Below are 24,724 nucleotides of genomic sequence, written 5' to 3' on the forward strand. Positions count from 1 at the left end.
ATACTCTCCCAGGCATATGCACAGTCACTTTTGGGCCGGTAATGGATAGAGAGCACCTTGCAGCCTTTGTTTTATTTTCTGAATTCTAGTTAATGGTTGGGTGAGGGAAAGTGCTCAAGTTAATAGTGCCACCCTCCTCCAAGGACTGCTCTAGCTTCAGGGGGGCAAAGTGTGAGTAAATACATTTAATATAACAATAGTATTATAATAACAGTAATTACATATATAAAATCTGCAGTCTCCCGCCCCACCCTCCTATAATGGTTTGCATAGTTCTGTTTCCTATGACATCCCATAATGGGTCACCAGGAACTCCAGATGACCTAGCAGAGATGAGTCTTTTCAGAGAGAGCCAGGGGATGAGAAGATGGGAGAACTCAACTGGCAAGGGAGGGCTATTGTAGGAGCAGTGACCTGGGGGGTATGTAGTAGCTCAAGGAGAGGAAGAACTGGAAGAGGATAATTTCCCCATCTCCAGGGTATGAAGGCAAGCAAGTGTGGCCATTCTGATACCACTAGGCGAAGGCACCAGGCTGGGGAGAGCAAGAGATAGTGGTAGCAAAGTAATGCACTGATCTTTGACCTCCTCTCTGTCCAGGAAGCAGAAGGAGGAAATCAGTGTTCTCCCAGTCCTCCATAATGTCCCACTGCCATCCCAGCCCAAATGTGCTGAGAAGAGGGGCCGCAGCCAAGTTCTGGAGCTTCTCTGCAAGACAGAAGCCAAGGAGAAGGAGATGGGTTGGGAGAGAGGAGAAGCTGGCTCTTAAGCAACTGGGGATGGGAAGTGGGGGTAGGGGTAGGTTAGAAGGAAGGTACATGCAAGAGGGAAGGAGGTTGGATATGGTAGAAAAGAGATACTGACTCACCTAGGTCACAGAGGAGTGGTGGGGTCACTCAGGGCTCGGGCATGACTCTGAGGGGAAAGAAGGTACAGTGATTTCAAAGAAGAAATTACCTTTCCCCTATACTCCCTGAATCTCTCTGCAAGTCTGTCAATTCAGAGTTCCTGAATTTTGTTAATTTAATCCAGGTCCAAGTCCAAACCAGGCCCTTAGCATTCTCCCTTTTCCATTCACTCAGAACTCTGTTCCTTGTTGAATGATAAGGGTCCACCCAGGAAGTAGTCAAATAGATTACCCCATTCCCATCCCTACTGCAGGAACTTACTTGCCGGGATAGCCCTAAGATTCCTCCACTGACCAGGGTGGAAGTGCTGCTTCCAGGGTAGGGGGTTTGCAGGCTGGGGCTGCTTCTTGGTCCTGGGGACACATCTCCAGAAGAATCAAGTGTTTCTGGGGCTGGAGGGGAAGTGAGGATGAGAGCAGGGTATAGAATCCTTCCAGATTACCTTAAGCAACAAAGCTGCTCCTTCAGGGAAGAAAAAGCTCCATAGCAACAGGAAGCTGTGAGTCACCATAGAAATCCAGTTGCAAGAGAACCCCCCTACCAAGAGGCAGGAAATTGTCAGCAGCATCATTAGAGCAACCAGGGAAAAAGCAACAGGAAAATATAAGGAGTGCCATGGTGAGCCAGGAGGGTACAACAGGAAGCTGAGGCAGTTTCCATGGAAACCCAAGGAGTGCTAAAGAGAGGTACAGAGGAAGTGCATCTTAGCAACGGGCTGCTGTAAGCATCACCTTAGCAACCAGATGGAAGGTTCTTTTAGCAATGGGGAAGCTGTACACAGTTGTCATGGCAACTGTGCTACTTGACTAGAAAGAGGAATTGCTCAGCAGCAAGCGGCCTGAACATCACCACCATGATCCAGCTGTTGGGAGCCACCCCTTGAGAGGTGCCTCACCCAGGGAAATTTGCTTGACGTCCAGATCCCAGGCCTCCTCCTCGACGCGGGCAGGCAGGGAGCAGGCTCCCGGTGAGAGGCCAGGGAGGGAGGGGCCGGCATGCTCAAAGGATGACACGGCCACGGAGGCCCGAGTGCGGGCGGCTGCGGAGAGTGGAGGTGAGGGAGGGTGGGGTGCTGGTGTGGGAAAGCCCTCCTGGCTCCCTGGAATGAGCCTCAATCACATCGAGGGCCTCCCTGTCACTCCCACCATTTCTGAGAAGAGTTGCCCACTTATTACCCTTCCTCACTCCATCTCGCCTTCCCATTGTGCCTCATTCTCAAGGCCTTGACTTCTGAGGGTCACCCCCAAAACCCTGGCCCTCACCTCTTCCGGTGAGCAGGGCACTCAGCGTCCGCTCCCCAAGGGCCTTGATGTCCAGGAAGGGTTTATTCCCAATGCCCATGGAGACCATCTGCTGCACTCGGAGCTCTGAGGAACAGAGACCCTGTTACCAACTTCCTTTTGCCTCTCCACTGCTCTAGCCCTAGCACTGTTATTGTTGACTTCTTTTTGCTCCTTCCCAACTCTCTTTCATCACTCTCATTATTCTAGTACCTCTTGTTACTATTCTTGTTGTTGACTATCATGGCATGGATGGTGATTGTGGTCTTTGACTTCTTCCCTAGACATCTGTCTCTCTTCTCCCATCTATATGTTGCCTCTTGCACATTTGATATCCTAGCTGCCCAACTTCTCTTCTAATGCCCACCTTCTTCCCTTGGTTTTGGGTGTTAAGAGCAAACCTCACATTTTGTATATATCTTTATAATTTACAAAGTGTTTGTGTAGCACCTTATTTAATCTTTACTATAACACTAAGATGTAGATAACATTACTATCTCCATTTTTCAGATGAGTGGAGTGAGGTTCAAGAGGGTTAAAAACAAAACAAAAACTAGGAAAAAGCAAATAAACAAAAACTAGTCCAGGCCACACAGCAAGCAAATGGTGCCAATTTTGGAAACCAAGCCCAGGAGCGGTTTCTCTCCTCTCTGTGCCCAGCCATTTTCTCCTGCTTCCTTGAAATTTGCTACCTCTCTCTTCCCTGTTGGTACACCCTAGACCAAATTCTATCTCCGCAACCTCTCTAAAATCAGCTCTTGAGTCTTCTCATAAGTCATTCTTCATCCCGTACCCTCTTTTCCCAAGCAGTCTCCATACTCTGTACATAGCCTCCTGACATAACCCTGACTCTAAGCACACTCTCCCCCGACTCTGCCTGGTACCCTTGTTGTGGGCTGCCTGTCTCCACAGCAGCTGGGCAATAGAACTTGTCCACTTGAGTTTGATCTCTGGTGAGGCTGCCTGCAGAGTGTATGCCTCTCGTGCACGCCGCCGCCGAAACCACAGCTCGAAGCAGAGCCCACTGTCCCCAATGTTCTCTGTCAGCCCCATGTCAGCTGTCTGAGGAAGAACAGAGAGGAGTGGGTGAAGATGGAGTGAGTCCCGGCTTGACTGTACAACATGAGCAAGGACCACACTTAGTCAAAGGCCTGGCATCTGGTAGGTGTTCAGTAAATGTTTACTCAACACCTACCATGTGCCAAGGCTCTACATTTAGTCTTCATAACAACTCTTATTCACAGAAAGGGAAATGAGGCCCAGGGATAGGAAGCAACTTGCCCAAGGACTTAGCATGGCTTATAGAAAGTCAGGATTCAGACCCATTCCATGTAATTCCAAACCTAGACCTTTTCCTCTAAACCATACTCCACCGTGAAGATCTGTAGCTAGTGTAGGGAGACAAAGTTTAGAAACCCTCAGAATCATTTCACATTGTCTGAGCCAGGTCTATAGGTTGCTGGGGACATTTATCAAGGTACCAAGATAGTTTTCCCTGAAGCAAGGCCCTCCTGCCCCTCTTTCTGAGTCCTTTGGTTCAGTCAAGTAAAACTGTATATATGGTGTCCATGTTGCCCATCTCCCAGGGACTGCCCCTAACTCAAAAGGCATGTGTGTTCTTAATGGGAGGGATTCTCTATTCTGGATTCACAGGGAATGCCTCACAGGTCTCCTGCAGGAACAATGAGGAAAACTACTTGGGGGAGACCAATGACAGGGGTTCCCATTACCCCCCCATCACCACCACCCCCTGCCCCGGATACCCTGGCTCACTCAAAGTGGCCACATACTCCTGCTCACAGGCAATCAGCTCAGACACTAGGTGCTGCTGAGCACTATGTTCCCCCTCCCCGCCCCCACCCCGCCCCGCCAAAACCCTAATGTGATGGTAGAAGATAGGCCAAAGCCTATTTCTAGATGACACAGATTCTGGACCTGGGTTGGGGCTGAGTTTCCAGAGCATCCTGAGTTCTCAAGAACACAATTCTGCCCACCTTTCCTCCATCATCCCCAGGCATTGTACCTTAAAGGCCTGCTTGTAAACAAAGGTCTCAGACCCCCCTTCAGTGCCCTTGAGCTTGCTGAAGAGGAGGAGATGTTCAAAGAGAAAGACATGGCGAAGGCACTTCTTTCGTCCACAGATGACGGTGAAGGGGTCCCGATGCAGGAGCTGTCCCTGCTCCTTCAGATCGATCTGGGGAAACAAAAACGAAAGGCTGTTGGCCCCAGGGACCCATTGTGTGTGTGTTCTGTGTGGAGTGAAAATGGGATTTATAGGGCAAGGGACCTAATGCACTGGTTCTCAGGCAGATCAGGAAATCAGGGGAGCCTTCAGCCTAGAATCTAGCTGTGGTCACCACACACAGCATCCGTGGCCTCGCAGCACAGCCCTGCCCCTAAAGAGGGAGGTCGCATTACACAGTAGATTTTATAGCCTCCCACAGGGAAGCCTTTGCGTCTTTGGGACTAAAGCACCATTTTGCCTTAGGAAATTCTCTAAGCAGCAAAGAATTGGAGGGAAAAGAGGTCAATCCCAGAGGAGATAGGATCCCAAGCTGAGTTAAACCTGGTCTGGAGCCCCAGGGCTGGAAAAAGAGACTAAGTAGAGGAGAATCAGGCATGTGTTGAGTGTTGAGGCACAGGAGGAATTGTGGAGGAGACAGGGAAAGATAGGAATTAGGAAAAGAATAGGAGAGCACCAGGCAGATATAGGATCATAGGGCTTTCAAGTTTGGCTTCCTTATTTATAGATGTGGCGACAGAGGGCCAGTGAGGTTCAATAAGTCAACCAAGCCCACCCAACTGGATAGAAACCAGAGTCTGGGGCCCTCTGACCTCGAGTCTAGTTCTCTTGTCACCAGCCCTCACTGCTTCTGAGGCAGCAGGGTGTGGCAGTATGAGTGGGGTGACTGGAGCCACGGCCTCACCTCGCAGCCACGCACTGCCTCAACGGCCAACAGGTCTCTGCCATGGGCCTCTTGTTCCCGGAGCAGCTGCACGGCAGCCCCGAGGGCCTGGCGCTCAGAACTCAGCTCAGGCCCAGCTTCCCTCAGGAGCTCCTCCAGGAGCCGCTCATACCGAGCCAGCTGCTCCAGGGGCTGCTGAAGGGCCCGGGGCAGGTGAGGGCCACCCTCCATGGAACCCTACATTGGAGAAGAAGACAGGAATGAGTGGAGGGGCTGGAGCCAGTAGGTGCCAAGCTCTGGGGAGAAGGTGGATGGGATGCCAAGGCTTTGGGTATAGATGAAGTCCAGGTACTCCCTGAGAAAGAAAACAGAAGGGGTCCCTTCAGGAGATTCAATCATCTTTTAGATCTTAACAGGAAATAGAAGAATAAAAATAATAATGCCTTATACGCTCTGGCTTTTCACTTTTCGAATCACTTCCACATCTTTTGATGTGAGGTCCTTTGATCTTGAGCCTCTTATAAGTTAGATACAGTGAACATTGCCCCCTTTATCAGATGTGGAAGCAGAGGTCCAGAGGAATCAAGAGTCTTGTCCAAAGTTTCTCAGAAGGACTGGATGAGAAAGCAAGCTCACCTGGCTCCTGATCCAGTGCTTGTCCTATTCTTCCCAAATCTGGGATATGATATTGTCAGGTGATGTGCCTGATCATACCCAGGAAAGCTCTTTTTCCCTGAGGGATTTTGAGGTTGGGTGGGGTTGAGGTCTTCCTGGCCCCTCTGCCCTTCCCACAAGGTTGGGAGAAAAGGTTACCTTAGTGGGGGGGTTGAGTGTAGCCAGACCATTCTCCAGTTTGTGTTGGTGCTTCAGGTACTGGGCGTAAAGGCTGAACTGGTCTCCCTGTGCCAAAAGGGAAGAGGTAAGCCATCCCCAGTGAGGGCCCTGTGGACAAGCCTCTCCTTTCTTTCTCCCCATTCCTCTCTCTTATAGCCCAAAGAGGGCTTGGGCCATCAGGCAGCACTCCGTCTGCCCAGAAACTGATGGATTCCTCATGGAGAGAGTAAAGTCCAGGCAGCACTTGAGGATAAGGACACAGAGGCTGAGGAGAGCCAGAGGTGAGGCAGAGAACAGGGCTGGGCCTCAGAATATTGGCCCACACCTCTGGGGGTGGGGGTCTGATACTGAGAAGGAGGGGCAGGTTGATAGCGGTGAAACATGGGAAGGGGGAGGACCTGGAAGGAGGTTTGGAGGATCACTCACATGGCGAAGGAAGCAGGCCCCGATGCGCAGGGGGTGGGTGGCACAGCTCTGAATCTCCCGCAGAAAGTGTGTCCGGTGGAAGCTGCGAAGCTTCTCCCGGGCACTCAGGGCAGTAGCCCAGGTGCCCCGCAGTTCATGGGTCAGCTCAGGCCCAGGGGGTGACACTGGCTCACTCAAAGCGGCCACATACTCCTGCTCACAGGCAATCAGCTCAGACACCAGGCGCTGCTGAGCACTGCAGGCATGACACGGGTGACAAAGGAGGTGTCACCACTCTTCTCCTGACCCCCATCAATGTTCCATTATTTTCCTGCAGGGTATTTGGACCTGCCTCTTGGGCACCACTTGGGCTGGGCCTCACCTGATGCTTCGCTTGCGCTCCATCCGGGGGGTGCCTAGTCCCCACGGCCCGTCTGGTCCCCCGGCTCGGCCCAGCAGCACATGTTCCCGTGGTGAGCATGTCCTGTCGACCACCTCAGTACTGGTGACCTCCAGGCCTCGGATCAGAATGGCCCGCGGGGGCCTGCTCTCTGCTTCTGGGGCCAGCTCAGGGTCCTCCTCCTCATAGTCCTCCCCACAGGGGGCCAAGGAGCAATGGGATGGGGCTGCTCGGGGCCCGGGGCTGCTGGGGAGCAGCAGGGAGCTGAGGCTGGGCGATGGGCTGTGGGGGCCCCGCTGCGCCCCTCCGCTGCTGGCACTGTCTGCCCGTCGTCGCCGGTGGCCCCGCGGACTTGCCTCCTCTCCCAGTTGTTGCTGAATCTTCCTCTCCAACTCTTGGCAGCGGGCGCGGCAGCGGCCCCACTCTCGTAGTGCTGCTGGGCTTCCCAGGTCCAGGGCCAGGGCACGCATCTCCTGGAAGGTGCCGGCGCTGGGCTCCGGGGCTCGCCGCAGGGCCAGGGCTGCCAACGCGGCCTCACGACCTGGCCCAGCTCCTGCCAGCCGGGCAGAACCCTCATCCACCCATTCATGTGCCTATAAGGCCGAAGGGGTTGGGAATGGGAAAACAAAGATGTGAGGTCCTCTGCTATTCCCATCTGCTGTCGTGAGAGCTCTTGTCCTCTTTTGCTGATGGTTTCCCAGTGCCCATCATCCTCCCCATCCTCTCAGAAAACCTCCCTTGCTACCCCAGCATCACTGCTTAAACATGTCACTCTGAGTTGGTACGGTGACAGAGGAGGTGACAGAGGAACCTGAATACCTAGATAAAAGAATAGCTAATATTTATATGGCGTTTCTAAGTGGCAGGCTCTGTACAGAGTGCTTTTTATGTATTGACTCATATTATCCTCACAGCAGCCCTATAAGGTTAGCACCTACTGAGGCACATTCAGGTTTAGTACCTGGTCCCAGGTCATTCAGCAAGTAGGTGGGGCAGAGTGAGGAGACATAGTCCATGCTCATCACAGCTATCTAATCAGCCTCTCCAGGCAGAAGAAAGGCAGTGGTTGGCGGCGGACTTGGCCCAGTGGTTAGGGCATCCGTCTACCACATGGGAGGTCCATGGTTCAAACCCGGGCCTCCTTGACCTGTGTGGAGCTGGCCCATGCACAGTGCTGAAGCGCTCAAGGAGTGCCCTGCCACGCAGGGGTGTCCCTGTGTAGGGGAACCCCACGCGCAAGGAGTGCCCTCTGTAGGGAGAGCCGCCCAGCGCGAGAGAAAGTGCAGCCTGCCCAGGAGTGGCGCTGCACACACGGAGAACTGACACAACAAGATGACACAACAAAAAGAAACACAGATTCCTGTGCTGCTGACAACAATAGAAGCGGACAAAGAAGACGACACAGAGAACAGACAACCGGGGTGGGGGGAAGGGGAGAGAAATAAATAAAAATCTAAAAAAAAAGAAAGGCAGTGGTGGGCATAGAAAGAGGCCCTGCACACACCTGTTGGAAGAAGCGCTGTAACCGCAGGGCCCGATGGAGGCCACTCTCAACCTGCTCCAGTCTCTGTTCAAAGATATCCAGAACCTTCTGGGAGGCAGGGTCCTCCTCCAGGGCCAGGGCCTCCTGTGCCTGGGCCAGGCGCTCCTGGAGAAGGGAGGCTGCATTCAGACTTGCTCCTCATTCCCAATCAGTCTTTTCCTCCCTCTCTGCATGTCTCCTTTTGCTTGTCCCTCCCCCTTCTCACCTGAACCTCAGTGCTGAAAGCCCTGAATCGCAGTTCTGTCTCTTGCAGGGCAGACAGGGAATCTCCAGGAAGAGAGAAGCTTGCCAGTTGCTCCTCCCCCGGGCCAGAAAGCCACTGCAGCACCTGAGGCAGATGGGATGGGAGAGCAAGGGCCATGAGGAGAGAGGAGGCGGCACCGTGGGAAGGAAAGGAAGACTGAGATCCACCTCTAACCTCTCCACTCTGGTCCCTAGACCCATGGCCAAGTCATTTCATCTCATCTGTAAAGTGGGAATGATCACAGTGAGTGCTGATCATTTCCACAAGGGTCAAGTGAGAAAGTGAGGAGGAAATCCTTTACAAAACACCAGATGAGAGGACTGCTGTGCTGGCAGGGAGCAGAGAGAGGCAGGTTAGGATTCCAAGGCAATGTCTGGAGGGTGAAATAGATAAAACTGGTGTGATCTCTCTCTCTCTTTTTCTCTCTCTCTCACCTATTCTGGGATTATAGGAATTCTGATGCTGGTTCTGGGATGTATGGCCAAAAAGGGATGGCAATTTTTTCCCTCTGAAGAAAGGCTGGAGGCTGGGATGGGAGAGCCTGAGGACAGAAGTCTGAGAAGGCTAATAACCAGTGCCAACAATGAACACTTTTATCATTCTCGGCTGAATTCATTTGATCATTCTAACACCCTTATGAATTAAATGTTATTAAGTGCGGGTGAGGACTTGGGAACTCAGAGGAGCTTCGTGACTTGTCTAACCTCTCACACCTAGCAGAGCTAAGCCTCAGGCTGAGTACTTTAGACTCCAACTGCTGTGTACTAACATTTTTTCAAACAGTTTGTTTTGCAAGCAGCAAACAAACTGTAGCAGATTCAATCCTTGGATTCTGGGATAGAGAAAGCCAATATGCAGGAATCCCTGGAAAAAAGTCTTGGCCCCCATACTAGTTGTATGGCATTGGCATTGACCCTGAGACGACCCTTCTGCTGCTCACACATTATGTCCACGAGATGTTTACTCACCATGGTCAGGGCTATGGAGGTACAACCAGATTTCCAAGCTCCTTGATCCCACATGGTCAGGTAGAGAGAAAATCCTTAAGGGACTTAACTCCAGGGGAGGAAAATCAGGGTGCAGAGGAGCTACTGTCATCCCTCCAAAGAGGGCTGTGGTTCCCAAGGCATTTAGGGGCGCCCTCTCCTTCAGCATATAGGGAGGTGGCACATTTTTAACCTCAGGTTTAGGGGATGATATTTTTATGGAGTCAAGACCAGTGGCAGTGTAGCTGAAGAACTGGTATCATTAGGCATTTATTATTTGTTAAGTCAGGGAGGTAGGAACTCCAGAGTCAATCAGCTCTTCCCAAGCATCTCTTGTAATCTCTAAGTATCTTTGATCAAGTATGAACAGTGGGGAGGAGGAGACCTAGCTTCCCTTTGTTGGTGCTGAGATGCTCCCACCCTCTTGCTGAATTTCACACTGACCACGACCAACTTCCAGGGGAAGTTAGGAGAGAGGAAGGAGCATTCCGCCAAACCAGGCTAGGAGAACACCATCAACTGTCAGAGTCGGTGACAAGGGAGTGCTGGCAGCCAGACTTACAACATAGTGAGAATGGTAGGGCTGTCCTGGCTCACCTGCTGGAGCCTGCACAGGCGTTGTCTCTGCTCTTGCTGCTGCACATGCAGGTTGGAGAGGCGCACAAGCTGGTGAATGGCCTCGTCTACCTCCTGATACAGTGTAGCTGGGCCTCGGCCTTCCAGTCTGGGAAATAGAGGTGCAGAAGAAGCATTGCCCTTGTGGAGCATCTGGATTCCATCCTCGCATCCCTCCATTATGGGAGTGCAAGCACGGGAAGTAGCATAACAATATGGGTGAGAGTGTGGGCTGGACTCCGACGACCTGGATTTGAATTCTGACTCTCCCCTTTATTGGCTAACTTTGACCAAGTCATTGAACTTTTATGACCTTCCAAATCCCCATTTGGAATCGTAACTAGAACATAGGGATGTCATGAGGGTGATGAGATAAGTGTAAAGCATGGTATCTTGCTCAGATCCATATCCAGTAAGATTTGACAGCTGAGGTTGATTGACAGCCCTCTGCTGGGTCTTTGCCACCCACTCCCACCGGCCCCTGCACAGCCACGCCCCGTACTTGCTGCTGTGGGTAGAGCGCAGCCTCATCAAGATGGCGCCCCCGTCCCTCTGCAAAGCCGTCAGCCGGGGATCTGCCAGCACCTTCTGCAGGGGCTCAGGCATTCCCACTGCCTCCTGGGGGAAGTTGACAGTTAGGGTTCCACCAGAGTCCCTATCCCAGCCCTACCCCCAACTGCCCCATATCATTTTGTACCTCTCCCTCTGGTTCCACTGCTTTCTCCAGCTCCTCAATGGCCTGCCGTACAGAGCCCAGCACACCTTGGCACAGGCAGCACAGTTTCGCCACCTCCTGAGACAGACAGACAGACAGACACACACACACGGATGGATCTAGAAAGAGTTTAGAATGATGAACCTAAGCCCTAGGGTGGTGGGGCAGTCTCAGCCACTCTTTTATGGAGGCAAAGCTGGTTTCAGTTCCTGACTTTGTGGTTCACTAGTTGTATGACCTTGGCCAGTCCAAGAAACTTCCTTAACCTCAGTTGCCTTAAATGTAAAGCTAGGATAAGACAGAGATTTTGTGAGGTATAAAAAGATGATACCAGATCAGCACCTAGCATGGGCCTAGCGTATTGTACAGCTCATTAAGTGTAAGTCCCTTTTTCATCTGTCTGCACTGCATCTTCACCCTGGAAACCCCTCCTCTTTGCCTATTCAGATCCACTTCCCCTTTGATACATAGCTTAGAGACTGTGTTACAAATCTCTTTCAACACTCAGCTCAGATCATGTATATCCCTCTCTTTTTGAATACTCATAGCACTTAGATTCATAGACTCATGGAAAGTAATGGCTGGAAGGTCCTTTAGAGGTCATATCACCATTGCTATACTTTTCTGGTGAAATCTGGATGTTGGTATAGGAAGCAGATATAGAAAAGGGCACCATCTCAGGAAGTGAGGTAAAGTAACTTGTCCAAGGGGCATGGGTCCAGAAATGGCTTCCCTGAATCTTGGCTCTTTCCAAAACCCCAGTGACACTATTTTGCATTCTTCTCCAGTTGTTTCATGATTTATCTCCCATCAAAAATCATATAGTACTCATGTCCTAAAAATTTATTTAGCATGCTCCTTCCCCATCTCCCCGACAGTCCATAGAATGCACTATGTTTTGCTCATGCTAGGTGGCTCAGTAAACACTTATTGAATTGAATGGAATGGAAACCACTTTTTCTCAACCCCAGGATCATGTCTCAGGTCTGTCCTCTCTCTTAGAATGTCCTCAGCTGAGTAATTTCTGGCTGCCAGTGTCCTAGGTAAAGGAGGTGACTCTTACCTGATGTACCTCTACCCAGCGGCTGGGATTGGCATCCATGTGACCTCCCATGTCCCACTGCAGCTCCTCTGGCTTGGCCACTTTTTTCAGGTCATTCTCTGACAGCACCTCAGCACCCTGTGCACATGTAAAGACAGGGGATTTCTGGCCTGGGCACCAAGGGGTGTTGGGACTGGCCTGGGTCTCCAACCAGACTCTACTCCTCTCTCCACTACACATGGGGGAGTAGGTGGGAGTGAGAGGCTCAAACCTGAAGTCCACAGAGATCAGTCAGAGGGTCATCATGAGTGAGAATCAGCAGCCGCTGAATGAGGGGAGAGTCTCCTGAGTCCTGAGGGCAGAGAAGAATAACCCTAAACTGTGGGCAATTGGGTGGTTCAGAATAGCCACTAGGGAAGACTTAGGGAAAGTGCCTATCTCATGGAAGTGGTTACCTGGAGTTGACTCAGGGCAGGAATAAGCTCTGGGGGCAGTGGGGGCACCTTGCGAAGGTCCAGCAGGACGGACAGCCCCAATATCTGTAAATCAGGCCTGTGGGGACAGGAAAAGCCAAGGAGGCTTCAGTGTGTGTGTATGTGTATGTGTGTGAGAGAGTGTGTATATTCGGGGAGAGTGGACAGGGCAGGACAGAGGCACAGGGTGTGGTGTGAGTATTAATAGTCTTCAGGAGAAGTTAGTTCCTAGTACGTTTGGGAGGTAATGGGCAAAGGGCCAGATTGTGGGATATGTATCCAAGAGGCCATGACCTAGCAATTGGGAGTCTATATTCACATGGCCACTGGTCAGAGGACCGGGATCTGGAAAGGTAGGAACTTTACATTTTGGGAGGGTATGAATGAAATGACTCTACTTAGGATGATACCTCACAGGTACTTGGTGCTCAAATACTTGTTGCATGAGTGGATCAATGTCCCAATCATCTAGATAGAGAGTTAGGATAATGAAAGTCAGGTGTTTTTGAGGATTGTTGAAGATATTATTGGTGGTCAGGGGTCAGTGAGGTCAGGGGTCAATGGCTTGAAAATCCGAGAGTGAACAAGCAGGCGTCCTAGAGGTCAGTGCTCTGAAGAGAGAGGAGGTCAGGGTCCTCATGACCCAGGAGGTGCCTCAGTTACCTGAGCAGTGAGTGGAAGTAATGAAGAGCAGTGCTCAGCATGTCTCGGGAGGGTGGGGGCTCCTCAGGAGGGCACGGTGGGGTAATGGTCAGCAGAGCTCGCCCACTCTGGTCCACCCCTCCTGAGGACACAAAATGGCCAGGCTGTCCTGGCTGGGGGCAGTCCTTGGCTGCCCCCATCCACCCTGCTTCCCACCCAAGCCCACCTCAATTGCTCCTCTCTCCCTGATCCCCTTTCCCTTCACCCACTGATGCCCACTGACCAGTCAGGATGAGGAATCCAGATGCCATCAAGTCCCAAGGTACATCAGGGTCATCAGAGATGGAGACTGGAGGGACCTTTTCTGGGATGCTGTCCCCTCTTGCTTCTTGCACAGTCTCCAGGTGTGGTGTTAGGGAGTCAGATGGGAGCCCCTCTGGGCCTGTGGGTCCTGCACAGACACAGGAAGAGCCATGGGCGTGGAGCGAGGGTGTCCAGCTCTTCTGCCCCCTCCTGCTCCTCCTGCAGCCTTCTCCTTAGGACCAGTGTGCTCTGGCCCTCGCCCCACTGGCCTGAGTGTTCTCTCACCTGCCATATGCCCTAGGCTTGATGCCTCCTGCTCTGTCTCTTGAGCCTTCTCTTCTGTAGGCCAACAGGCCTGTGGGGGCTGAGGTTCTTCTTCCTCTCTTGGTTTCAGGTCCTCTTTTGGCTCAGACTCTGACTTCCCTGAGCCTTCATGCTTCTCCTTAACCAGGCTACATTCTAGCAGCTCGTGTTCATTTGGTGAAGGCAGACTGGCAAGGGCTTCCTGCTGCCCGGTCTCTTCCTTGTCCCGGGGACTCAGTGGGGTACCATCCCCTCCTTGGCTGAGAGCTACTCTGCCTGCAGCTCGCTTCTTTCTCCTGTTTCCTTTGCCTGTTCTCCGAGGGGTGCCAGGTGGTCCCTCAACTCCCTGGCCTGATCCTCCCCCAACCTCCACTGGCCTCAGTGGACAAGATTCAGAAGCCTCCCCCAGGGCCGCTGCTGGGGGCTCACACATATCCAGGACTGCTGCCTCTGGGAGAGCCTCAGCTCCCAGGGGAGACCCGTGGGTGGCTCCGGCACTGCTCCCCTCCCCGGACGGGCGTGCCCCATCCTGGTCCTGAGGTCCCAGGCCCTTCTGGTGCATCCATGCCCGGTGCCTCCGGTGCCTGCCCTTCCCTCCAACACCCTTCCGGGTGGGTACCGTCCGGGTCCTGGAGAGACCAGAGGAGCCCTCAGCATCTGTGGGGCTCCCCCTCACAGGCAGTGTCACCTCCAGCAGCTCCACATACTCGCCCTCAGGTCCTTCAGCAGGGGCATTGTGCCCATCCCCGGGACTCCGGGTACCTAAGGTCTCCTCTGGGAGGGGAGGGCTGGGGAGCCCTGAAGGTCCAGAGGGCAATTCTGGGGGCAGCGTGCTTGGCTGGTGTCCAACCATGAGGCCCCCTTTGTGCACAAATCGTGGGCAGATGAGTTCAGCCCAGGGTAGCCGCTGAATCCCAGAGGGTGCGGACAGTAGGCAGGTACTGAGGTGGCCTGTTGGCCGGTCCTTGTTGATGCCTTGTAGCCACTCAGGTGTAAACAGGTAGGCACAGGCCTCATTGGGCACAGGCAGCTCTTGCACCCGCCCACCCCCTGGGGCCAGGCACTTCAGTGCCAGGCGGGGTGCTTGGGCCGCTGAGGGCACTACTTGCAGGTAGAAGTCTCCCGGGCGCAGCAGCTGCCAGGGCAGGGCTGCCAGCTGTATCACCACCTGCTCGTGCAGGCAGAGAGGCCAGCCCTCATGGAAGAAGAGGAAACCGCTGTACTGGGCCTGAGGGGAGAGGAGAGAAGCTGTGCTCAAGACTTTGCTGATGAGACCAGCAGGAATGGGCAGTTAGAATAGGACTGCTGTAGGTGGGGTTGGCCTTGGGACCCGTGGGTTATAATCCCAGGGGAGCAGGAGGGAATATCTTGGGGTGTTCATGCAACAGAAAAGAAGGGATTTGGGACTGGTCAGCTTCTGGTGGTGGCACTCTCTAGGAGGTTAGTCATGGGTGGGAGGGCAAGAACTGAGTCATTACAGACATGGTCATTGATGCCATCCACTTGGGTCTTTGTATCTATAGAAGTGAAGGATCTCTCTTGAGTCATGTCTGGGGGAGTTAGTATCTGAAGCAACTGAGATGAAGGGGGAAAATGTTTGGAATTGGGTCTGGAGGGTCAGAATCTTTGTGAACCAGTGTTTCTTAGGAATCAATTTTTGGGGAAGATAAGTGTCTCTGAGTGTATGTGTGTTCGTATTTGAGTTAGTAACAGAGATCAGTGCTTCTGAGGGTCAAGGTTTGAGGGACATCAGTGAATGAGGCTTAATTACCTCTGGCATAACCAGTATTAGGGGAGGCTGCACTTCAGAGTGGGGAGGAAATTAGTCAGCCTGGCTAGTGTCTAGAGCAGGGGTTCTTAACAAGGGTCCATAAGCTCAAACTGAAATTAAAAACAAACAAACAAAAACAACAACAATATTCTTGTGGGGATGTGTTGGTGCAGGTGTGACATATTTATCAAATAATACACAGTATAGTGTGGAGTTAATAAGGAGTCTGTGGTTTTCACATGACTGGCAAAGGGGTCCATGACAAAAACGGTTAAGAACCCCTGCTCTGACTTGAGGCAGTTGTTCTCAGGGGAGGTAGACTAGGGATGTGTAGCCACTCACACAGGCTTCCTGCTGGACTTTGGCAAGTAGGTGCTTGGCTGGCACCAGGAAGTCCAGCGTGTACCTCAATGCATCCTCCCGATAAGTCCTCTCCACCACCTGGAACACCTGGCCCAAAAGAGTGGGGGCTGTTGCCTCGAAAGGCGGGTACAGGGCGGCGAGTGTGCTCTGCACACAGTCCTCCACTGGCTCAGGCTCCTAGGAGAGAGAGAACAAGGGTATAGACCATCCGAGCCTGGCTCCTGTGGGATGTACTGGCGTGGGAGTGGCTGTGTTCCCAAGTGGCCCCACCGAACAATGCACAGAACAGGCAGTAGGGAAATGCTGACCAAATGAGATGTGACGGGAGCTGTGGGGCTAGGTCAGTCGTGGGGCACAGGCCTAGCCGTGCACTCTACACCCACGTTCTGGAGTCTCCACTTTTGGTGATCCCAGGAGAATGTGTTGTGAACGCTTCTGAGCAGAACCATTCTTGGTTCTTGTGAATCGGGGTGATTGCATAGGCCTTCCTGGGAAGGGTCATCAGGGGACTAAGGTGATGGCTGAGAACTCTGGAGCCTGGGGGACCTTCACACAGCCAACCTGTAGCTTCTCCCAGGGCTCGCTACCTACCATGAACATTCATATCCTAGAGATAGTAGGTGAGTGGGGAGCAGGAGGACGGAAGGGCTGTCTGTGACTATTGTGGGTCTTTCCAGCACTCTTCTCCCAGAATGGCTCCAAAGCAATCATCCATTCTTTGGAGCATGTGGGATGGGTTACAAAGAACTGGGTGGGGATGCAGAAAGAGGAAAAAGTCACAAAACATGTGGGAAAGGAAGTAGGAGGCGGTGATGGTATGCATTAGAACTGAAATCTTTTCTGATTCCAATAGGACCTCTCTCTGCCAACCTCAGCCTGGAGCCAGCCTCTCACCAAGCTCAGCCCTGCTTCATCCAGACCCCTCTCCCAAACTGAACTGAGAGGAGGAACACTTTCCCCATCCTACCCCAAACTGCCACTCCTCCGGCCATAGCCATTCCTTTGCAAATTTATTTCTCTTTCAAGATGGCCTTTGAAGTTCTTTTACCAGACCTTTGCTGTAAATAGGGAAGGGGATGCTCAGGGCTATGTTTACCTAGTTCTCTATCCTCCCCCTGAGGCCCTGCCTGTACCCTGAAGACAAACTGGCAGATGTTCCTCTGAGTCCCTGGCTAGCCAGAGTTGTCGGCCTATCCCCACAGTCTGAGAAGCTGGAGCAGCCACTCCAGAGAAGGACATTCTGTGCGTCAGCACAGCGACCCGGCCAAGGTGTGTGGGCGAGTAGACAGACCCCCAGTGTTCCGGGGACCCGGCGGGTGCTGTGAGCGTGGGTGGGTGGAGATGGGCGGGGGTGAGGCCGAGTGGGCCATAGGCCCCAAGGCCGGCAGGGGGGAGTTAGAGCTTGAGCAGCCAGGCAGCTGCAACCCATTAGAGGCGGTGAGCTCATGGCTGAGCGGAGAGTCTCAGCCACAGGAAGCTGCAGCGGCGGGAGGGGAGGAGAGGTCTGGGGCGGGAGGCGGTGGGCGGGAGTACAGAGAGGGGGACCTTCTGTCGGCCAGACCAAAGAAGAGACCAGAGAGACGAGTCAGCTCTCCCTGGCCCGGAGCCTCCTTCTTGGTCCAGCCTCCTTGCCAGAGGTGCCCTTCCCTCTGTAAAGAGAATGGCCCTGGTAGAGCTTCCCCCCTCCTCCAGTCCCTACGATGAGAGCCCCCTGGCAGGGCCTCTCCCCCATCTCCATTCTCTGCAGTAAGCGTCCCCTTGGCCAAGCCGCGCCCCTGCCACTTGCAGTGGGAACCCTCCCTGGCAGTGCCCACTCCTCCCTGCAATGGTTTTTCAGACAGAACTCCTGGAGTGAAAGTTCCCAGGAAAGTATCCACTCCAGTTGATGAGTCCTCCTGCTTCCTGTGCCCTGAGCTGCTGCCTTCAAGGTTCCCTAGCCCCTGAGGGATCTCCCGCCCGTGCTCCCTGCCCTCCACAGCGGGTGTACGCTGAGGCAGCGGTTCTGTTCCCCGCTGCGTGAGCTCCGGACACTTTACCCCCCTCCCCCCCACTTCACTCCCCAGATCTCTAGTTTGCTCTGGAAAGCTTCACGCCCCCTGGCACCGAGAGTCCTCCTCCCCACTCGGTCCAATACCCTAAGGCAGCCCCTCTTTCTCACGGCAATTTCCCCCTTTGGCCATGCCTCTGGCTCAGGCCCAGCCCCAGCTGTGGCCGGTCCCCCAGGGCCGGATGGGTGGGCCCGCCTCACCGGGCTGGGGACAGGGATGGAAAATGGTGGTTCCAGGCAGGTCAGTTCTCATGACCCGAGGCCGAGCCCCTTCCAGGGCCGCTGCAGGAGCAGCCCGCAGGGATCTCGAGCGGGTGAGGAGCTGGGACCAGGAGGCGGAGGGGGATGGGGATAGAAGATCACGTAAAGGAAGGCACAGGTCGAGACCGGGATGGGGGGATGGGGAGGTGTCGATTAGGGAGAGACCAAAGGCAGGACGGGGAAAGGGGCGGAGTAGAGGAGCAAGAAAGAAAGGGTGAGGGCAGTACCCGGCAGGGACAGAGCCAGACAGTGAGCAGATGGACAGACCAAAAAAAGAGAAGGGGGATGGGAGGAAGGAGAGTCCCAGAAGTGCTCAGCAGTCCAAAGGCGGGCGCAGGAGGCTCTGGGTCGGGGACCGGGGGCTGGGAGCTTGGAGACGGCTGAGTGAAGACCGAGAGGACTTCGGGGCTGCGACGCGGGACTCACCATGGCTCTGCACCGGGCCGCGTCCGGCGCGCGGGCGGGCGGGCGGGGCCGAGCTCGCCGCCGCCTCTCTCCCGCCGCTCGCGTCTCGCCGGGTCTGGCTGGGGGACAGCTCCCGCCGCGGTGGCGGCTCGGCCCACTCCGGCGCCCAGGCCGCGGGGCCCCGCCAGGGAGGGTCGAGACGGCCGCCCCGCCCCGCCCCGCCCCCCGGCGCCCGCCCCCCGCCTCTGCGCGAGACCCCAGGCCGGGACTCCTCCCGCACCAAGCCTTTTCACAGCTCTCGACTCCCGACTCCCGGGACACCACCGATCAATCCACCCAGGACTCCCGTTCACCCACCACCCTTGCCTCGTTCACTCCGCCTTCCAGTGGGGAGCCCCGACCCTGACCGTAGGAGGCCCGCCCCGCCGAGGGTGCCTCTCTCTTTGCTGCACACCCGGCTCCCGGTGGGATCAGCTCAGCCTCCGCCTGGGACACTGCAGAGTCTGGCCCGTGCGTGAATTCCCTGGGGTTTCCTGCCTGGAAACCTCCGGTCTCTAACCGCCTGGGACCCTCTTCTCCCTTCATGCAGACGCTCCACCCCATCGGTTGCTAGACTTTAGCAGCATCTGGGGCTCAAGAAAGGATCCTCGGTAGAGAGAAGGGCAGAGAAAACAGGGGATTTCCCTACCGCCCCATGGACTTACCCTCCCGCCTCCTTCCCCTCTCATCTCCGCTGGCCTCAAGCCTCTGGGCTTCGACAATGGACTCCTGTTTGCAACCCGGAGAGGGCGGGTGCGTGGGGAAATCAGGGAGCTGTGAAGACTAGGGGTGGGGGTGGACCCTGGTAGAAGGGGGAACAGGATCAGGATCCTCGTGTAGGGGCATGCACTTCAGCAGACTTTTTCTGAGTTCTCAGCTCGTTGCCCCTTCCATTTCGATTTCCCCTCTCTCCCTCTTCTCTAGTGGAGAGAAGGCACCAGGTCCCCAGTCAGCATCAGTGATTTGATACTGAACACTAGACCCGTGGTTCCTTGAGGGATGGCGGTGGTGAGTCTTCCAGGTCCCCTAGGACTCATGGCGTGGGGACGGGTGTCAGACGTAGTAGACAAAGGGCTAGGCTAGTTAAAGTTCTAGTCCTATCCTTTCTGCCTCACAAGCCCGGGCATCCTCCACCATGTCCACATGGGAAATGGAAGTCCGGCGGGGCTCTCCTGCCCCAAGAGGGGTAGGGGGGCATGGGCACAGCAGGGAGATGCCATGCCCCTCCTTTGTGCAAGCACAGGGAAGCCCTGCAGCGACCTCGGCCTTTCCAAAGGGCTTCACCTTTTGAGGAAAAGATTGGGAAACCAAATAGTCCCCAGAGAGGGACCTGACGGCATTTGCCACTGCGGCTGGGAGATGAGTTTAGAAAATGTCCTGCCAGTGAATCCAGTTCTTATGAGGGCCAGAGGCCAAAGCCGAGCCTCGGGGCAGTCGCTGGAATAGCTGGAGGGGAGGTGGGCGTCACCAAGGTGACTGGCTTTTCTCTCTCATCTCAGAAGGCAAAACGCCATCCTTTCTAGACTCCTCTGAGACTGAAAGAGGAGGAGAGAGAAAATGCTCATCCCTCTTGGAGGGAAGAAGAGCCCTCTGATCCATAGTGTCACATTAGAACCTAGAACAGCAAAATCCAGTGGCCTTATACCCTGCAGAGGTGGGGGCAGCGGGAGGAGGGACAGGGGAACTAGGGTTCTTTTCCAACAACTGGAACTCAGACTCCCCGGCTCCCTTATAATTAGTGCCTGGAAGTTGGGAGAGTGAGCCTTTGCTACCCCCTGGTGTCCACTTCGCAAGTGCTGCCCAGCAGCTAGTTACAGATGCCAGTACTCAGGAAATTTCTTAAAGAAGATTTTGTGGAAGTTATTCACTTATCTCAAACCCTGCTCATCTATTCTCAGTGTGGAGAGTGTCTGAACCTTCTCTTACATGTCTTACATTTCCTCTACTGAAGCAAGCTGTAAATAGTGGAATATAATTGAGCTGGAGTGGGGATCCATGAACTCCTAGAAAAGGAGTTGATAATTTTAAAAAAATTATTCAAGTATATCACTCATACATATACATAAACAATAAGTGTACAGTAATAGCTGTGAACTTATAAAGCAAACATATATATAATATCATACAGGACTCTCATACCTCACCCTACCACCAATACCTTGCAGTGTTGTTAAACATTTTTAACTAATGATTAAAGAGCATTGTCAAAATATTACTACTAACCAAAGTATTTTTCCTCCAACCCACCTATTATTATTATTGTTATATCATTTATATATGAACATACATAAATAATAAGTGTATAGTAAAAGTTGTGAACTTACAAAGCAAACATGCATAGCATTATACAGGGGTCCCATACATTGACCCTCTACCAACACCTTGCATTGTCGTGAGAAGTTTGTCACAAATTATGAAAGAATATTTTCAAAATCTTATTACTAATTATAGTCCTTATCTTACATTTGGTGTATTTCTCCCCCAACCCACCTTATTATTATTTTTAAATATATATTTTATGACAGAAGTCATAAACTTATAAAACAATCATGCACATGTGCAGAATTCCCAACAGCACCCCTCTATTAGCACATCACAGTGTGGTGGAACATATGTTACAGGTAAGATATTATCATCTGATTGTTACCATGTCCATAGTGTACATTTGGCTCACATTTTCCATACTGCCCCATTATCAATGCAGTACATCTATGGCATAGATGCAAGAATATTATATTATTACTGATAACTACGGTCCATAGGTCACTCCAGTTGTATTTTTCCTATGCTTCTCCACGTTCCCACCACCCTGCAATAGTGATGCACAGTTGCTCTAGGTCACAAAGGACACTCTTGCATCTGTACCATCAACTACAATTCTCATCCAACTCTTGGCTTACTGTGCTATTCAGTTCCTAGATTATTCTCTAGCATTCTGTCATTTGGCATTTACAACCCTAGACTACCATTTTCAGCCACATGCCCATTTATAAACTAGCTGTTACTCACTATTTGTTACCATCCACTCTATACATTTCCACACTTTTACAGTAAAGCTAATTAAAACTTCTACATACATTAAACATCAGTAGTCCATCTCAGCCCTTCTATCTCCTTTAAGAATCCACCATCTGCCACCAGGTCTTGAAGATATTTTCCTATAATTTCCTCTAGAAGCTTTATGGTTCTTGTTTTTATTTTTAGGTTTTTGATCCATTTTGAGTTAATTTCTGGATAAGGTGTGAGTTGGGGGTCCTCTTTTCTTCCTTTGGCTATGCATATCCATGTCTTTCAGCACCATTTGTTGAATGGACTGTTCTGCCTGAGCTGTGTGGTTTTGACGATCTAATAAAAAATACTTGACCATTTACGTGAAGGTTTGTTTCTGAACCATCAGTTTGGTTCCATTGGTCTATGTGTCTGTCTTTATGCCAGTACCATGCTGTTTTTACTGCTATAGCTAGGTAATATGATTTAAAGTCTGGAGTTAAGGGTTCGCTTTTTCCTTTTAACATGTTTCTGGCTATTCAGGACCCCTTCCTCTTCCAAATAAACTTGATAATCCTGTTTTCAATTTTAAAAAATGCTGGTGGAATTTTTATTGGAATTACATTGAATCTGTATATCAGTTTGAGTAGAATTGACCTCTTAATGATATTTATATTCCAATTCATGAGCATGGGACATTCTTCCAGTTATCCAGGCCTTTCTTGAGTTCTTTTGAGTTGCAGTTTTCTAATACCAGTGCTTTACATCATCAGTTAAGTTTATTCCTATTTGAGTTTTATCTGTCATATTTTATTTTCACCACTCTTTTGACACTTTTAGTTACTTTTATTCATGTAATCTTCATTTCTAGACTCTCTTCCAGGCCTCTCTCTCCTGTATTTTCTTTTCAGGCTCTAGCACACCATTTAGTATTTCCCGAAAATCTGGTCTCTTAGTTAGAAATTCTCTCAGTTTCTGCTTATCTGTGAATATTCTAAACTCACTCTCATTTTTGAAAGACAGTTTTGCCAGATATAAGATCTCGGCTGGAAGTTTTTCTCTTGTAGTATCTTAAATATATGAGGCTTCTTGACTCCACGGTTTCTGATGAGAAATCAGCATTTAATCTTATTGGGTATCCTTTATATGTTACGCATTGTTTTTCTCTTGCTTCTTTCAGAATTTTCTCTTTGTCTTTGGCATTTGACATTCTGATTAGTATGTGTCTATGTGTCTCGGAGTTGGTCTATTCAGATTTTTTTTGGATGCGAGTATGTTGTGCTTCTTGGACATGGCTATCTATGTCTTTCAATAGGGTTAGGAAATTTTCTACCATTATTTCTTCTGCCCCCTTTCCCCTCTTTTCTCCTTCTGGGACACCCATGATATGCTTGTTGCACGTCTTTTGCTGTCATTTAGTTCCCTGAGAACTTGTTCAATTTTTTTCATTCTTTTCTTCATCTGTTTTTTGTATGTTCACTTTCAGAGGCCATTTCTTCAAGCTCTCCTATCCTTTCTTCTGCTTTCTCAAATCTGCTATTATATATGAGTCCATTGTTTTTTGAATTTCATTTATTGTGCCTTTCATTCCCATAAGATCTGCTATTTTTCTATGTATGCTTTCAAATTCTTCTTTGTGTTCATCCAATATCTTCTATTTATTTATTTATTTATTTATTTATTTATTTATTTATTTCTCTCCCCTTCCCCCCCATTGTCTGCTCTCTGTGTCTGTTCGCTGTGTGTTCTGTGTCTGCTTGCATTGTCAGGTGGCACCGGGAAACTGTGTCTCTCCCTTCTTGCGTCATCTTGTTGCATCAGCTTTCTGTGTGTGTGATGCCACTCCTGGGCAGGCTGCGCTTTTTTCACGTGGGGTGGCTCTTCTTGTGGGGCACACACCATGCGCATGGGACAGCCCTATGTGGGGGCACCCCTGCGTGACAGAGAACTCCTTGCACGCAGCAGCACTGAGCATGGGCCAGCTTACCCTATGGGTCAGGAGGCCCTTGGTATCGAATTCTGGACCCTCCATATGGTAGATGGATGCTCTATCATTTGAGCCATGTCCACTTCCCCCAATATTTACTTAATATCCTAACTTCTTCAGCCATCTCATTGAATTTATTAGGGAGATTTGTTTGAACATCTCTGATTAGTTGTCTCAACTCCTTTTTGTCATCTGGAGGCTTGTCTTGTTCCTTAACTGGGCCATATTTTCCTGTTTCTTGGTGTGGATTGTAATTTTTTGTTGGTGTCTTTGCATCTGGCTTGCTAGAGTGTTTATTCTGGGTGCAGATTTTTTCTTTAGTTTAGGGCTTCCTGCCATTTCTCCCTTGCTGGTTGTGCAGTAGGAGCCAAGGCTGTAATTGGTGCTATAAGTTGTGGAGTTTCAAGCTGCCTATTTTCCCAGTGACCGATGAAGCTTCTCCCAACTTTCTCCTTTGTCAGGGTTAGGCACAGAGTCACAGCTGTGTGGAACAATCCAAGTTGTGCAGGCCTAGACTGTAGTTGTCCAGAGAGTTTCATGCCCCTTTCTCCCCTGCCTGGTGCAGGGATGGAGCTGCAGGTGTGGGCAGCAATCTGTGCAGTGCAGCTCCAAGATGACCACATTTGCCCTGGTAGACTACTGATTATTCAGTCTGTGCCAGCCAGAGGTACCTGCAATTACCTGTATAGGCTGGTGCAGGGCCTGCCAGCCTCCTCCCTGCCAGTAGTGGGGCTGAAGCCCAGACTAGGGCTGCAGGCTGGTCTGGTGAAAGAAACCAGTCCCTACCATCACTGTGATTTTCAGTCAGCCTGGCTTCCCCTTAGGCTGGGGCCAGAGTCAAAATGGTAGCCACTGGCCTCTTTCTGACTTGGACAGATTCACACCCTAGCTGTACCTTAGCCACCCAAGTCTACTAATCAGTAGCCAAAATCAGTGGCCAACCATGCCTTCCTCCCCTGTTTTTCGGAAATGGAGCTTCCAGTTCCAGCCACAGAATAGCTCCTGGGGTGGCTTGCACTGCCAGAGTAGGATACTCACTGCCCTCATGGTTGGTCGGTAATTTCCCAGAGAGGCTGGCGCAGGTCCCCCAGCTTCTTCCCTGCCAGAGGTGGAATTGGGGCTTAGGTTAGAGCTGCAATCTGATCTGGATGGAAAGAAGCTTGTCCCTCTCACCACTGTGATTTTCAGTCTGCCCTGCCTCCCCTCATGCCAGGTGCAGAGTTAAGATGGCAGCTACCAGCCTCTTTCTGACTTGGACAGGTTTTA

At 51.7% G+C, this 24,724-nt stretch overlaps 1 protein-coding gene across 10 annotated transcripts; it reads right to left on the minus strand.

The window, feature by feature from the left end:
* Positions 1-170: 170 nt before the first annotated feature.
* ARHGEF40 (Rho guanine nucleotide exchange factor 40) lies at positions 171-19,214 on the minus strand. Of its 10 annotated transcripts, none has more exons than XM_071214068.1 (24): positions 19,149-19,214; positions 15,711-15,908; positions 13,580-14,825; positions 13,275-13,442; positions 13,013-13,133; positions 12,332-12,428; positions 12,148-12,228; positions 11,898-12,014; positions 10,817-10,912; positions 10,622-10,737; positions 10,102-10,228; positions 8,480-8,602; positions 8,236-8,379; positions 6,714-7,324; positions 6,353-6,587; positions 5,906-5,992; positions 5,114-5,329; positions 4,210-4,380; positions 3,071-3,248; positions 2,169-2,273; positions 1,802-1,945; positions 1,168-1,298; positions 867-913; positions 171-706 (listed from the first exon to the last, which is right to left on the minus strand). In XM_071214068.1, the coding sequence occupies exons 1-23, from the start codon at positions 19,170-19,172 to the stop codon at positions 872-874; spliced, it is 4,578 nt and encodes a 1,525-aa protein (XP_071070169.1). In that variant the 5' UTR covers positions 19,173-19,214; the 3' UTR covers positions 171-706; positions 867-871. The 10 variants fall into 10 exon arrangements, with proteins under 10 accessions (XP_071070169.1, XP_058149793.1, XP_004482370.2 ...); XM_058293810.2 differs by lacking the exon at positions 19,149-19,214 and adding an exon at positions 18,466-18,611; XM_004482313.5 differs by lacking the exon at positions 19,149-19,214 and adding an exon at positions 18,466-18,605 and having other exon boundaries at positions 15,775-15,908.
* Positions 19,215-24,724: the final 5,510 nt, after the last annotated feature.

This window comes from Dasypus novemcinctus, chromosome 3 (assembly GCF_030445035.2).
Source record: "Dasypus novemcinctus isolate mDasNov1 chromosome 3, mDasNov1.1.hap2, whole genome shotgun sequence".
NCBI lineage: Eukaryota > Metazoa > Chordata > Mammalia > Cingulata > Dasypodidae > Dasypus > Dasypus novemcinctus.